Here is a 16,765-nt window from a genome sequence, read left to right as displayed (position 1 = left end):
TGCTCCTATAAGCTGCAGCTCATCTCAGTGTGCCTGTCTGAGCTTTCTAACTCAGCATTTTGTCACTGCTTTTTCCTAGCTTCAGCTTGTTCCTACAGCTGCAGCTTATTTCAGCATTCTGGACTCAGCTAAGACAAACTGTTTCTAATTGACTGTGATCTTTTTCTACTTTTTGGCTTTGACTCGGTCCAGTCCTCACCCATCTGTGTATCTTTCCCAGACCACGTCGACAGCTTGCAGGCGGCCACCTGGCTCCGGATCCACTCAGCCTGGGTTGACTCCATCAGGACCGCGGCTCCCTGGTTCCACCGCAGAGCGGGCCGGTCTCCACTCGGCTAGGCTGCCTTCAACACTTTATCTCCCTTGTACATAATCCTCCCTTGTAAATAAACAAGTGTTCTGATTTATTCTGCCTCATCTCTGCTCCCAGCTTTTGGGTTCGACTCTCGCTCCAGCCGGAACCATAACAGGAACCTCAACATACGTGTTTTTTGAAATACTAGCTGTCGCTTGGTCCATATTTTTGTTTGGAAACATATTTTTGTCTGAAAACTTGCTAAAACAAATATTCCAAATGATCCGTGTCTGCTACGTTTAACCTGCATGAAGTTTAATAAACACAAACCGAATTTCAGACATCTTATATATGAGGGCTGTCAATAAAGTAACGGTCCTTTTTATTTTTTTCAAAAACTATATGGATTTCATTCATATGTTTTTACGTCAGACATGCTTGAACCCTCGTGCGCATGCGTGAGTTTTTCCACGCCTGTCGGTGACGTCATTCGCCTGTGAGCACTCCTTGCGGGAGGAGTCGTCCAGCCCCTCGTCGGAATTCCTTTGTCTGAGAAGTTGCTGAGAGACTGGCGCGTTGTTTGATCAAAATTTTTTCTAAACCTGTGAGACACATCGAAGTGGACACGGTTCAAAAAATTAAGCTGGTTTTCAGTGAAAATTTTAACGGCTGATGAGAGATTTTGAGGTGATTCTGTCGCTTTAAGGACTTTTCACGGTGCGAGACGTCGCTCAGCGCTCTCAGCCGCCGTCGTCAGCCTGTTCAAGCTGAAAACCTCCACATTTCAGGCTCTATTGATCCAGGACGTCGTGAGAGAACAGAGAAGTTTCAGAAGAAGTCGGTTTCAGCATTTTATCCGGATATTCCACTGTTAAAGGAGATTTTTTTAATGAAAGACGTGCGGACGGGTCCGCGCGTCGGGACGCAGCCGACGCGGTGCGGCGGCACAGGAAAAACACCTCCGTGTTGATAACCATTTGTAAAATCCAGGTGGCTTTTGATGGCTTTCAGTGGAGTGAGTATATGAGAAATTGTTTAACAGCAGGACATGTTCCAACTTGTCCTTAAGGCTTCCAATGGAGGTGTTTTTCCTGTGGCGGAACGTCGCGGCGGCTGCGAGCCGACGCGCGGACCCGTCCGCACGTCTTTCATTAAAAAAATCTCCTTTAACAGTGGAATATCCGGATAAAATGCTGAAACCGACTTCTTCTGAAACTTCTCTGTTCTCTCACGACGTCCTGGATCAATAGAGCCTGAAATGTGGAGGTTTTCAGCTTGAACAGGCTGATGACGCCGCCTGAGAGCGCTGCGCGACGTCTCGCACCGTGAAAAGTCCTTAAAGCGACAGTATCACCTCAAAATCTCTCATCAGCCGTTAAAATTTTCACTGAAAACCAGCTTAATTTTTCAAACCGTGTCCACTTCGATGTGTCTCACAGGTTTAGAAAAAATTTTGATCAAACAAAGCGCCAGTCTCTCAGCAACTTCTCAGACAAAGGAATTCCGACGAGGGGCTGGACGACTCCTCCCACAAGGAGTGCTCACAGGCGAATGACGTCACCGACAGGCGTGGAAAAAGTCACGCATGCGCACGAGGGTTCAAGCATGTCTGACGTAAAAACATATGAATGAAATCCATATAGTTTTTGAAAAAAATAAAAAGGACCATTACTTTATTGACAGCCCTCGTATATTACTCTGGAACAAAGAGGACAAACAGTGTTGTAAAGGACAATAAACATGACGTTAAAGTGCAAACTTCACTTTCCCCCGAATGACATGAACAGGAAGCGATCGCAGCTCACAGCAACTCCCATTGAAAATAACGGAGAAACGACCTGAGCTTCTGGCATTTTTACATAAAACAAACACAATAACAATGTCTAAAAACCCAATTAATATATCCAGGAGAGTTTTAGATACAATATACAAAGAGTTTTATGTTGCGACGTTAATGCTGTTGTCCATGTGCAACGGTTTAAGTGCAGCCTGATTAGAGCATCTCAGTGCAGTTCTCAATATTAATGACAGCATGCCTTTTTTTGTTTGGACCCGGAAGTTGAAAATCACATGATGCGTTACGTCACACTTAACAACTGGATGCTGTAGGCCATCTGCTTCAAATTCTGGTGTCGCCTTATCAACTTCAACCAATCTGGCCATTCTTTTCTAATTTCTGCCATCAATAAGTAATTTTCATTCAGAGAACCAGCACCCATTAGATGTTTTATTTCATTATTTATTGAATTTTATTTTTTACAGGAGCATGATCTGTTGTGGCCAGCCTTTTGGCTACCTCTCTCACCTTCCCTGCTTTTAACCTTGTGTATAGTTTGTGAATCTTTCCCCCAGATGGCACACTCAGAGCTGAGGAACACCTGCTTCTCATCACTGCCACACACTTGACGTGCATGGGCGGCTCATCAGCAGCAGGCTACTAAAACCCAGGCTTTCAGCTCACTCGCTGCCGGATTCTACATGCTGACTCCCCATGAGAAATCCATGACCTTGTCTACGCTGACGCTTCCATGCGCTCTGACATCAGAGCTTTTCACAGCTCATCTCAAACCCGGCCACTCTCTCCACTAAGTCACTCTAGAACTCACTGGCTCTCAACTTCAGAGCGCATAGTTCTGCCACGCTTCAGTTAAGCTCCTGCATGTCTCTGAGATCCTGGCTCCTGTGTGTGACTGTGCATGTCCAAGAACTGTCTCCAATAACTAGTACCAAGAACTATTTTCAAGAACTGTTTCTCAAGAACTGTATGAAACTCTGATTTTGAACCACTAAGAACTTTCCAAGTCCTTTCTAAAGTCAAGTTCTGCTTAATTGGAACTGCATCACAAGACGAGCAGCACTTGGCCTCTGAAGATAATTCATCAACTGTGAGCGATTCCTGAACAGCAAACCTGATTTCCTAGACTGAGAACATTATTCGCAGAACTGTGAACATTTCTGTTGTAGCCTTCAGTGAACTGTTAATTGTTAAAGGCTTCTAGTGTTATGAGTGCAATCACTCACCATCTCTCTCCTCCGTTCTCCTAGTTCCTGTTCTCGGCTCTGTGCGTCCCACCTGGTCCCGGCTCTAGAATCCATACACTCCAAGATCTCAGTTCACTTTCAAGACTGGCTTGGGAATTTGCAGCTCCCTATTTTCCACTGCTACGAGCAAGCTGACTCTTCACTCTGCTGGCACCCCCAGTGCAGCATTATTATTTTCCTTTTTGCAAATAAATATCTTTTCATTCACAACCAGCTCTGTTTCCTTGCTCCCAGTGTTTGGGTCCATAGCCTGTACTGGTCCTGTCCGGACCTCTAACCATAACAATTATCTGTAGAACCTACAGATGATTGTGCATGAAAATCACAGCAGAGCAGCAGTTTCTCAAATAGTCAAAACAGCTGTCCAGCACCGGCAACTATGTTCAAAGTCAATGAAATCACCTTTCTTATTCTGATGCTTGTTTTGTAAATTAGCAGATCCTCTTTACTATGCCTACATGTCTAAATGCATTGTAGTTCTGTCATGTGATGGGCCGATTAGATATTTGCTGTTAGGGAGAGCAGAATAAGTGCACTTAAGAAAGCAGGCAGTGAATGTATGTCAGCTTTGTTCATTCATATGAAGGTCAAATTATAGTTGTAACAGCTCAGTCTGTTTGCTCTACATCATTGCTCATTTCCTGCATGATGTCTGATTCTGATCTGATCTGATTGTCTTTGTGTTGTCACTGTCACTGTCTGTCTAGTTGCACTTTAAATGGACCTGAAGCAGAAACAACACACCGTCTCTTTATCCTTGTGTCTGTCTTTGTCTCTTTCTCCACACTGAGACCTGCATGATGACGCAGGTGGCACCAGCACAAGCTGAGTCACTGAGCGGCGTACACACACATTCTTAACACGTGTGCACTAGGGTTGGGATGACTAATGAAAATCATTAGTCTACTAGTTGGGTACCATTAGTCATCGACTGGTCGACTAGTCGGCGACTAAATTTGACATTGAATGAATAAAGCCAATTTTGAATTTTCATGGTGAAACTCAAATGTGACCTCTATTTTCACAAATATAAAGACAAAATCACAAATACAAAAAAGCATTAGCAAGAATACAGTACATGCATTAATCTACTAGGCATAGACTACCCATCTAAGCTGACTAATTCACCTGCCAAGGTTCACACACTTTCTTCACTGAGTGAAGGGAGCGTTGGCAGCTCAAGCAGGTCTATTCTTTTAAGGGTTAAATGAATGTAATAAATGGCTTCTGACTAGTCGACTAATAAAAATAGTAGACTACTCGGATGTTACTTAGTCTATTATGACTAGTCATCCCATCCCTAGTGTGCACACACACACTCACATATACAGGCAGAAAAAGAGCAGAAAGACGTAAACAGAGTCAATGATTTCAATTATTCCCTTTTAAAAACATTGTGAAGATTTTAAAATAACTTCAAGCAGCATGAACATCATGGCCCTCAAGTTATTAGTAAAGTATTTAATATTAACCAATAAGAACACTGATTTTATATATATAGCCGACAGGGCCCTGGAAATAATTTCCCATATGAATTTGCTATTTTTTTCCCCTCCTTTATGTTGAATGAAGACATGCTATTTATGTATTTATTTCTGTAACTCCAGTTGTAGCATGCTGGTGGATTTTGAGATGTATGGGATGAAAGTAGTGGTTCTGTATAAAGGATTTAGGTTGGCAATTGTGCATAACATGTACACTCAACAACAATATAAACGCAACACTTTTGGTTTTGCTCCCATTTTGTATGAGATGAACTCAAAGATCTAAAACTTTTTCCACATACACAATATCACCATTTCCCTCAAATATTGTTCACAAACCAGTCTAAATCTGTGATAGTGAGCACTTCTCCTTTGCTGAGATAATCCATCCCACCTCACAGGTGTGCCATACCAAGATGCTGATTAGACACCATGATTAGTGCACAGGTGTGCCTTAGACTGTCCACAATAAAAGGCCACTCTGAAAGGTGCAGTTTTGTTTTATTGGGGGGGGATACCAGTCAGTATCTGGTGTGACCACCATTTGCCTCATGCAGTGCAACTCATCTCCTTCGCATAGAGTTGATCAAGTTGTCAATTGTGGCCTGTGGAATGTTGGTCCACTCCTCTTCAATGGCTGTGCGAAGTTGCGACGACGAACTGGAGTCAGGTCGAGACCCCGATGAGGATGACGAGCATGCAGATGAGCTTCCCTGAGACGGTTTCTGACAGTTTGTGCAGAAATTCTTTGGTTATGCAAACCGATTGTTTCAGCAGCTGTCTGAGTGGCTGGTCTCAGACGATCTTAGAGGTGAACATGCTGGAAGTGGAGGTCCTGGGCTGGTGTGGTTACACGTGGTCTGCGGTTGTGAGGCTGGTTGGATGTACTGCCAAATTCTCTGAAACGCCTTTGGAGACGGCTTATGGTAGAGAAATGAACATTCAATACACGAGCAACAGTTCTGGTTGACATTCCTGCTGTCAGCATGCCAATTGCATGCTCCCTCAAATCTTGCGACATCTGTGGCATTGTGCTGTGTGATAAAACTGCACCTTTCAGAGTGGCCTTTTATTGTGGGCAGTCTAAGGCACACCTGTGCACTAATCATGGTGTCTAATCAGCATCTTGATATGGCACACCTGTGAGGTGAGATGGATTATCTCAGCAAAGGAGAAGTGCTCACTATCACAGATTTAGACTGGTTTGTAACAATATTTGAGGGAAATGGTGATATTGTGTATGTGGAGAAAGTTTTAGGTCTGAGTTCATCTCATACAAAATGGGAGCAAAACCAAAAGCGTTGCGTTTATATTTTTGTTGAGTATATGAAGCTGAAGTGTTAAGATGTTGCAGTGTAAATAAAACGTGATGTTGAAGTACAATACAGCCACAGGAAATCTAAAATAAGTGGTGAATAACAATAAATAAAAAAGATAACTCATTTGAGATGACTGTATAATACAATATACTTGTATTGTGGAACAATAAATATGACATACAGAGATAGTCTACATTACACATACACATACTGGCTGGATTGCAAAAATTAAGATGAATTCAAAATCTGTGTAAGAAAATAACTTTTTAGTTGATGAAATATGTAGAAACTTTTGAATGCTGTACTTATTTTCATGTTTCAGGAAATAATTTTTCTCTGTTGTGGAGCTTTGAAAATGTTCTCTTATCTGTAATCTTTTTCTTTAAGTAGTTGTAACTAACAAGCATTTTGTTTCCCAAAAATAAGGCATAAATTAGTGCCAATTATTATTTAAAGGTCAGAACTTGAAGTGGGAGAATAGTTCTAATAACGGCAACCGTTCAAGGGGAATGGCCATGGATCCATTATAAAGGAGGGTAAAGAGAACCTAAAGTCCTTTGATCAAAGAAAGAGTAAATTTGACCAAATATGAGGAAAGTGGCATTAATAATTCAAGGTCAATGAAAATCTTTGTGCAGATAGACATTCATTCAAGGAATCTATATGCAGAACAAGAAAAGTCTCAATAAGCAGTTTGCCAGCTATAAATTCAGAAGTAAGCAAAATATCATTTTTGTCCCTTTCAGGGGCTTTGGGAAGCCCTTAGAACAATTCAAGGGCAGTGAGATTTATTTATTTGTTCTTTTTTTTTTTTGGTCTGTCGGCAGCCTCCCAAGAGAACTTTATGCTAAATTAGAGGAGCAAGTTATTGAACAGTTATTCCTGTGATAACTCAAACAGTGTGAAAAATTGCATGTTGACCCTTTGGGAGGGCCCTGGGAGCCCTGAGAATGATTCAAGGAAAATTTGATTTTTTTTTTTCTTTTTTATTATTAGTAGGCAACTTCCCAAATAATCTTCATACAAGATTACAGAAAAAGTTATTAACAGTTTTTCTGTAATAAATCAGTGTGAAATATTGTATTTTTGCACTTTTGGGCAGCCCTGGGAGTCCTTAGAATAATTCAAGGACAATGAGATTTTTTTTAGGCAACCGGACAGTGCCTGTGCACCATGCAAGAATCATCATGGCATTAGTCCTAAGGACCTTCATCCAAAGGACTCATAAACATGAAGGGAAAACAATATTATCAAGTGCAAATAGAGGACATGTTTAACCCCAGTCCCCAGAAGTACATTATAGATTATCCATAAAAAAAAGTATGTCTGTCCAATTATACAGTTGTGCTCAAACGTTTACATACCCTGGCAGAATTTTTGATTTTTTGGCCATTTTTAGGAGAATATGAATGACAACACAAAAACTTTTTTCACTCATGGTTAGTGATTGGGTGAAGCCATTTATTGTCAAACAACTGTTTACTCTTTTTAAATCAAAATGATAAGAGAACTACCCAAATTACCCTGATCCAAAGTGGTTAGGGTTAGGGTTAGCATTGCATTTTGCATCACTACTCTTAGCTTCATAGTGGAGTAGAGCAGAGAAGGATTTTCTTTCACCAAAACAGATCAAATCCAGGCTTGCATCTCAGATGTACCTTTTGGCAATTTGTAGCTAAACGTTCAGGTCTTCTTTTTAAGAAAATCCTCCTCTATACCACTTCATCATGAAGACAGATAACTGGTGATACAAAATGCAAAGCTTGCACTGTGCATAATTTCTCCAATCACAGCCACGTACAGTAGTGTTTAGAATAATAGTAGTATTATGTGACTAAAAAGATTAATTCAGGTTCTGAGTATATTTCTTATTGTTACATGGGAAACAAGGTACCAGTAGATTCAGTAGATTGTCACAAATCCAACAAGACCAAGCATTCATGATATGCACACTCTTAAGGCTATGAAATTGGGCTATTAGTAAAAAAAAAAAGTAGAAAAGGGGCGTTCACAATAATAGTAGCATCTGCTGTTGATGCTACAAATTCAAAACTATTATGTTCAAACTGCTTTTTTAGCAATCCTGTGGATCACTAAACTAGTATTTAGTTGTATAACCACAGTTTTTCATGATTTCTTCACATCTGCGAGGTATTAATTTTGTTGGTTTGGAACCAAGATTTTGCTCATTTACTAGTGTGCTTGGGGTCATTGTCTTGTTGAAACACCCATTTCAAGGGCATGTCCTCTTCAGCATAAGGCAACATGACCTCTTCAAGTATTTTGACATATCCAAACTGATCCATGATACCTGGTATGCGATATATAGGCCCAACACCATACTAGGAGAAACATGCCCATATCATGATGCTTGCACCACCATGCTTCACTGTCTTCACTGTGAACTGTTGCAAATAAATTAGCTTCACACAGGCGTCTTCTAACTGTCACAGCATTTACAGGTAACTCCAGACTGTCTTTGATCATCCTGGAGCTGATCAATGGGTGAGCCTTTGCCATTCTGGTTATTCTTCTATCCATTTTGATGGTCGTTTTCCATTTTCTTCCATGCATCTCTGTTTTTTTTGTCCATTTTAAAGCATTGGAGATCATTGTAGATGAACAGCCTATCATTTTTTGCACCTGCGTATAGGTTTTCCCCTCTCCAATCAACTTTTTAATCAAACTACGCTGTTCTTCTTGAACGTCTCATCTTCCTCAGGCTTTCAAAAAGAAAAGCATGTTCAACAGGTGCTGGCTTCATCCTTAAACAGGGGACACCTGATTCACACCTGTATGTTCCACAAAACGGACAAACTCACTGACTGAATGTCACACTACTACTATTGTGAACACCCCCTTTTCTACTTTTTTTTACTAATAGCCCAATTTCATAGCCTTAAGAGTGTGCATATCATGAATGCTTGGTCTTGTTGGATTTGTGAGAATCTACTGAATCTACTGGCATCTTGTTTCCCATGTAACAATACGAAATATACTCAAAACCTGGATGAATCTTCTTAGTCACATAGCACTACTATTATTCTGAACACTACTGTAAGCCTATAACTTCTTCTGGGTTGTCTGGGTGTCTTGGTGGCTTTCCTCACTCTTCTACTTCTTGCACAGTCACTCAGTTTTTGAGAACTGTCTACCCCATGCAGATTTACCATAGAGTGCCATATTGTTTGTATTTCGTTGCAACTGATGTAAATAAAGTCTGAAACATATTCAGTGGCAGCTTTACCATCAGAGAGCCTCGTCCACAACTACCACAAAAGACTCCAAGCTGTCACTGATGTTAAAGGGGCAATACACAGTATTAAGAACAGGGGTATGTAAACTTTTTATCAGGTTCATTTGGGTAGTTCTCTTGTCATTTTGATTTAAAAAGAGTAAACACAGTTGTTTGACAATAAATGGCTTCACCCAACCACTAACCATTAGTGAAAAAAAAGTTTTTGTGTTATCATTTATATTCTCATAAAAATGGCCAAAAAAGCAAAAAAATTCTAACAGGGTATGTAATCTTTTGAGCACAACTGTAAAATCCTAATATGATACAATCTGTACAAATACGGCATGAGAAAAGCTACATACATTCATGTTGACCAAATTGTACAGAAATATGAATGGTTTGGCTGTGTTCTGACACTGAATATGTTACATTGCATTCTAAGATTAGATGATTCTGGAGATATGCCAAAATATAAGAATTTGTAGGTCTTCTCAGATTACATGATACTGGAGATATGCCAAAATATTTCATTATTTGATTTTGAAATAACATATTTTTAATGTTTAGAATTACATGTAGAGTTCTTTATTTAATTTTAGTCATCTGAGTTCCCAATGTTGCCTGCAGATAACTTTCAAACATGAATTAGGATTCTCATGATTAAAATATTACATACAAAACAAGAATAATAATAATAATAAGAAAAAGATGAACAAAAAAGAAATTGGGCATATCCATTTAAAACATGTAATCTGAAAGGCCTAGATTAGAAAGTGTCTATATGAAGATTGCTTAGGTTCATTTATTTATATATATATATATATATATATAATTAAGTTTTCATTTAAATACAGTGTCACTGAAACAGTCTTTAGTTTGCTTTTGGTAACAGATGAGATGGAATGAGTGTAAACTGCAGTGTAGGTTGAGGCTGATATTAATAACTGCTCCAAAGACCAACTGCCACCACGGTCTCGTTGGTGTAGAATGGTCTGGTGTATCCTACGTGCATTTGGAATGGGTGGTGTACACAGTGAATGCAGAGAGAAGGTGGGAGGATGTACTGGTGTGCAAGGTGTAGATGGGAGGGACTCACTCTGGACTTGGCAGCTGGGGTAGAGGGGTCTGATGTCTTGTTGTTCGGGGTGGAGGAGACCTGGGGAGACAACCACCCCCGGTCAATACAACCTCCAACCGACCACACGCGTTACACAAAAGGGTGGAGGAGCACGTGGAGGATGGAGACATGGGAACTGATCAGATGGAGCAGAGGCTGGATATGTGGGTTAGCAGCGGGACTGACTCAACGGGCAATTTCAGCCACTCAGCACATGAATACTAGGATAAAATCATCATGGAGAAAAAGAAAAAACCTTGTACAACGACGTGGAGAAAAATCAATTCAAAGATTGATGAGGTGTGAGAAATATTTTTACTAGTGACAAAAATAACAAGAGTAAGTTAGCAGAAGCACAAATACAATCTAATGTTTAAATACAGCCAGCTGAATGGAAGGATAATTCATTTACATACAGTATGTTTTTGTGGTGTACAACCCCAATTCCATTGAAGTTGGGACGTTGTGTAAAATGTAAATAAAAACAGAATACAATGATTTGCAAATCCTCTTCAACCGATATTCAATTGAATACACCACAAAGACAAGATATTTAATGCTCAAACTGATATACTTTATTGTTTTTGTGTAAATGTTTGCTCATTTTGAAATGGATGCTTGCAACACGTTTCAAAAAAGCTGGGACAGTGGTTTGTTTACCACTGTGTTACATCACCTTTCCTTCTAACAATGCTCAATAAGTGTCTAGGAACTGTATTAAATTGAATATAGGTTGAAGAGGATTTGCAAATCATTGTATTTTGTTTTTATTTACATTTTACACAATGTCCCAACTTCAATGGAATTGGGGTTGTAAAACTGCCACTCAGGTGGACTTTAAGACCATTAAAATGTAACAAATGAAGGGAATGTGGCATTTTTCGACACATCACATTCACGACTGATGATTAGTGCAGCAAAATCCAATCACATATCAGCATAATATGTACTCCGTTTTATTGCTGCAAATGCAACGTTCACCACATTAAGTCTTGTACACAAGGACCGGGCATTTCTCAGTACACCCCTTTTTGGTTCATACACCTGTGAGCATAGCAGAACAGGGCTTAACCCCCTTTTGAAATGGTCACAATGTGACTCATGATGATTGCGGACTGACATGGAGTTGAGAAAAGTTGAAAATCTCATACACAACTGCTGACCATTTCTTGACAACTTCTTCATCACTCTTGTTGACACTGTGGTGTGCTTGTGGTCACTGTTAACTAGTATTGTTGGCTTATTCAAAGCCATTCGTGGTCCATCATGGGAAATTTCCACTCACAGTGGCGTATGACTCTGCTATGTGCTCACTATCAGTTGGTACGTATTTCAACAATTTGTCACAACACCAGCAAGAGAGTGAGGAATTTGAGAAATCAGGGCCTCCCATGACAAATGACCCATAATTTCTTTGTGTGAATACCTGCGACACCAGGATTTACCATGAATTAAACTCTGACGCTAGTGAAGAGCATACTCGTAATAATAATCATTTGATCCTATCATGACTTTTATATATTTAAAGTATCTGGAGGGTAACAGCAATGCAGACACTGAACACAACCAGTCGCTATTTTTATTTAATTTTTTTGCCAAACCAGCAGTGGAGTGGGTGTGGTACGGTGTACCGATTGTAACATACTAGTACGGAGGGGTGTTATTTCAAAAAATTTGGAAATCTATAAATGTTTGCATGGAATATGGAAATATATATGGAATAAGCCATAGCAGGATCAATTTTGGGTCATTTGGTTTAAAAAAACCCATATGGACGGAGCCAGTGAAGATATCGGGTTCAAAAATCACCAAAAATCTTGACGAAAATGTCATATCTTGAGAACCGCTGCACCTAGAGACTTGAAATTTAGCTCCAAATGTTGCTTGACCCCAAGTTTATATTCAACTTCTATAGTAACAATAAGCCTATCTGGTGTTTTTTAAGAGTAATTGACAAAAAACCCTAATTTCAGTACATATGTTACGATCAATTGTAACAAACAAAATCTATGTAGTTTTTATTTCAGGAACATCAGTTGAGTATAATCATCATATATAAAGAATAACATGGCCACAATGAACTAATTATAAGCAACAGAGTGGTTTTCTACGTCAACAGCACATATACGACACACGCGTTACTTGAAATTTTCAAATGTTCCATCCATGTGGGTTTTTGGAACCAAATGACCCAAAATTTATCCTGCTATGGTTTATTCCATGTATATTTCCATATTCCATGCAAACATTTATAGATTTCCACATTTTTTGAAATAACACCCCTCCCTAATACTAGCTGCAATCATTGTCATGGAGTTGCTGCACATCCTGTTATTAATGCCCATGAGGCAAGAAAGCCAAGAGAGAAACACTACACAACCAGTAGAGGGGCAGAATTAAATCACTAAATGATAAGAACTGAGCCGTACACCCGCCAGAGACAAATGGACACAAAACAGGAGACCACTGCAGAATAATTTTGTTTATCTGACTCTGGAAAATTCAATTCAGTTAATTTATACAGTGCCAAATCCTAGCAGAAGTTGCTCCAGTGTGCCATACCGGAGCAAGGTTTAAACTGTACCCACCCCATGAACTCGCACATCAGTGACAGCAGTAAGAGAAAAAACTGCCTCAGGCATTATTCTCATTACAGAATGACAGCACAAGCATATCGAACTCAGCGGGGCAACTATCGCTCTGGCCACTCTGACACAAAACAAATCAACACAGAACTGTCACAACATGGAATGATAAAAAAACGGTGCAGATAAGCAACAAGTGTTCACAATGACAGATGGCTGAAAGGACAACCAAGAGGCCAAATTAACATTGGTGTGTCTCATTTAAAATCTGTCTGTGTCTGTTATGTGAACCTTTTCACACAGGCTTTGTTTTATATGCAATTAATTTGAGACTGTCAGATCAAATTTAATTTGAACCTTATTTGCCAGCACATTTCCAAAAGGCTGGTAAAGTCGGTCTATTCCACTGTACAGATCCACAATTCACTTCATATTTATGTTAAGCTTTACATTGCACATACTACTATTTCTTACTTTAAAACATCAAAACTAATGATTATTTTTAAACTGCCAACTTTAAGTAATTTATTATTCAGTCTTTAAAATGCTTGAAAATACTGCACATAAACACATTTCCTGTATCAAATATGTTACTGTATTTGATCCATGATCGAAATGTAATCATCGTGCGCACTGCAAAAGTTTTAAAATATGACGGGAGAGGATGAGTGAAAGCGGAAAAGTGACCGATCACAGGCTTCGCAGTCTCTGTCGTTTAGCAGGTGCACCTCAGCCTTCACAGCAGAGGGCGATTTGCGCATACAATGCGCATGAAGCAGAAATTGTGTGCAAAACGTGTAAAATCGTAGCTGCCTCGTACACCTGTTGCTACATCTATTTGCGCACACCAGCAGCTGAAAGTGTGTGAGTGTGCGCTGTGCAAGCCCATCGATCCCTCTTGCGGCAGGTGTTGGCCAATTTCCTGGTGACACACACGAACATCTAACACCATTCATTTGGCACTTAGAAAATGTGTGGCTATTCACACTATTAACAAAACAGTCAGCAGACAATCATTGTTGTGCTGGAAGTGAAATTTGTCTAAGTGCTCCACAAGTGTGGCTTTTGTCTGCGCACTGAACTGACAGGAGGTGTGGTCGCCAACAGAAACAGCTGTGGAGATCTGTCGATCTGGACATCCCAGCTGGACAACACATACTATGTTTGGACAGACATGGACTAACAACTGTCCACTGTGACACGTGTGTGTCTGCTTGCTGTCACCACGTGGACATAAATAAAAACATATATCGCACGCGCTCGCTGCAGCCCATAGACAGGCTGCCCCCAGGTTTAAATGGACTGTCAGATCATAACACACAGCGGGCAATCTGACTGTCATGTCACGTCATGGAGCTCTGTTCCACATGATGCGATATAAGTCCTGCAGCGCACGCAGGACACGCACGGGCTGGCTTGACATGCGCCAGCAGATGTGGACATGATCAGAGCACACTGTTCTCATTCATGTCATTTCATGACTGTGACCATCGGTCATCTATAGAGGAACAGATGGATCATATTTGTACTGCCTGCTTGATAAATGCGGCATTTTTAAATGGTGTGTGATTTTATTTTATTTTTTTAAATACGTCCATGTCCTTTCTGATATCAGGCAGTTTCCTGCACCTTTCACAGGACAGCGACGGTAGCTCAGTGGTAAAGTTTCTGACAGGAAATCAGAGCTTTTAGAAGATGCAGGTTTGATTTCCGTGGGTGGCATGTCATTTTAATTTTTTTATTTTTAACCACATCGCACAGCTGCTGTGAAGAGCTGCTGTGTTCCTGCATGCACGGAACTGTCATAGCATGTATTTTTTAAATTTTTTTCTTCACAGCAGCTCTGCAATGTGTAACAACATCGCGCAGCTGCTGGCACTGTGTTCCCGCATGCACGAACCGTCGCACCTGTTTGAGGTGTGACTTCATCCACAGATGGGAGTGGTGTCTTCTTCTGCAAGCCTCCCTTCCTGGACACCAGCATGGACTCCCAAAATTTCCCGTATATCTGTTTTGTTGTGTCAATAGCATGGCCCAAGTAGAGGGTCACCCCTTTGAGTCTGGTCTGCTTGAGGTTTCTTCGTCAAATCATTAGAGGGAGTTTTTCCTTACCACTGTTGCCCGTGTGCTTGCTCTGGGGGTTGGTAAGGTTAGACCTTACTTGTGTGAAGCACCTTGAGGCAACTTTGTTGTGATTTGGCGCTATATAAATGAAATAATTTGAATAAGTAAATTGAATACTTTCTATGCATGTCTGTTTTCAGCCCAATTTTGACAATAATACGTAGAGCTGTAGAAGCAATGATGTGGTCACCACAACTTGTTCGAGCTTAACAGACCTGCAAAAAAACCTCACGTGTCAAAAGACCTGCATTCCATAATTAACTCTGCTGTCTCTCTTCATTTACTGGTAAACTGGTAGACTGTACATCTATATACGTTTGCCATTCAATGCAGATGCTCTAAATGCTTTACAATGATGCCTCACACACACACACACACACACACACACACACACACACACACACACACACACACACACACACACACACACACACACACACACACACACACACACACACACACACACACACACCCTGATGTCAGCAGGCTGCTATAAAATGGGCTCAACTGCACACTCGAGGATTAGGACCTTAAGGTTAGACATCACTTGTGTTAGGCACCTTGAAGCAGCTTTGTTGTGAGTTGGTGCTATATAAACGAAATAAATTTAAATTGAATTGAATAGAAGCTTGCTAAAGGGCACCTTAGTGTGTGTCCTGTCTGATGTTGAAATGAATTAAGGATCCTTGGGTCACAAGCCTGTTTTTTTTAACCTCCAGCCCATCACCACCACCACCACCAGATCTTTACATCATGCTCTGTGATTAATTTGACCAAGTCACCAAACACCCCGTACTGCTCCGGGAGTACGGGGTCCGGGGTCCTTTGCTAAGGGCTATCCGGTCACTGTACGTCCGCAGCAGGAGCTTGGTTCACATTGCCGGTAGTAAGTCAAACCTGTTTTCAGTGCACGTTGGCCTCCGCCAGGGCTGCCCTTTGTCACCAGTTCTGTTCGTTATTTTTATGGACAGAATTTCTAAGTGCAGCCAGGGTGTAGAGGGGGTCTGGTTTGGGAACCACAGAATCTCGTCTCTGCTGTTTGCGGACGATGTGGTTCTGTTGGCTTTGTCAAATCAGGACCTTCAGCGTGCACTGGGGCAGTTTGCAGCCGAGTGTGAAGCGTCCGGGATGAAAATCAGCACCTCCAAATCCTAGGCCATGGTTCTCGACCGGAAAAAGGTGCTTTGCCCTCTCCAGGTCGGTGGAGTGTCCTTGCCTCAAGTGGAGGAGTTTAAGTATCTCAGGGTCTTGTTCACGAGTGAGGGACGGAAGGAGCGTGAGATCAATAGACGGATCGATGCAGCATCTGCAGTGATGCAGTCACTGTATCGGACCGTCGTGGTGAAGAGAGAGCTGAGTAGGGGGGCAAAGCTCTCGATTTACCGATCGATCTACGTTCTGATCCTCACCTATGGTCATGAGATTTGGCTCATGAGATTTGGCTCATGACCGAAAGAACGAGCTCGCGAGTACAAGCGGCCGAGATGAGTTTCCTTCGCAGGGTGGCTGGGCGCTCCCTTAGAGATAGGGTGAGGAGCTCGGCCACTCGGGAGGAGCTCGG

At 41.0% G+C, this 16,765-nt stretch overlaps 1 protein-coding gene across 5 annotated transcripts in view; it reads right to left on the bottom strand.

The window, feature by feature from the left end:
• LOC117521777 (microtubule-associated protein 4-like) overlaps positions 1-16,765 on the bottom strand; it is a 309,678-nt gene that overhangs the window by 25,392 nt on the left and 267,521 nt on the right. For all 5 annotated transcript variants that reach the window (XM_034183119.1, XM_034183120.1, XM_034183121.1 and 2 more), the window contains one exon: positions 10,475-10,534. In XM_034183119.1, the coding sequence (XP_034039010.1) occupies positions 10,475-10,534 (60 nt within the window). The remainder of the gene's footprint in view (positions 1-10,474; positions 10,535-16,765) is intronic.

The sequence above is a fragment of the Thalassophryne amazonica genome, chromosome 12 (assembly GCF_902500255.1).
Source record: "Thalassophryne amazonica chromosome 12, fThaAma1.1, whole genome shotgun sequence".
In the NCBI taxonomy this organism is placed as follows: domain Eukaryota; kingdom Metazoa; phylum Chordata; class Actinopteri; order Batrachoidiformes; family Batrachoididae; genus Thalassophryne; species Thalassophryne amazonica.
This window is presented reverse-complemented; position numbering and strand designations above follow the sequence as displayed.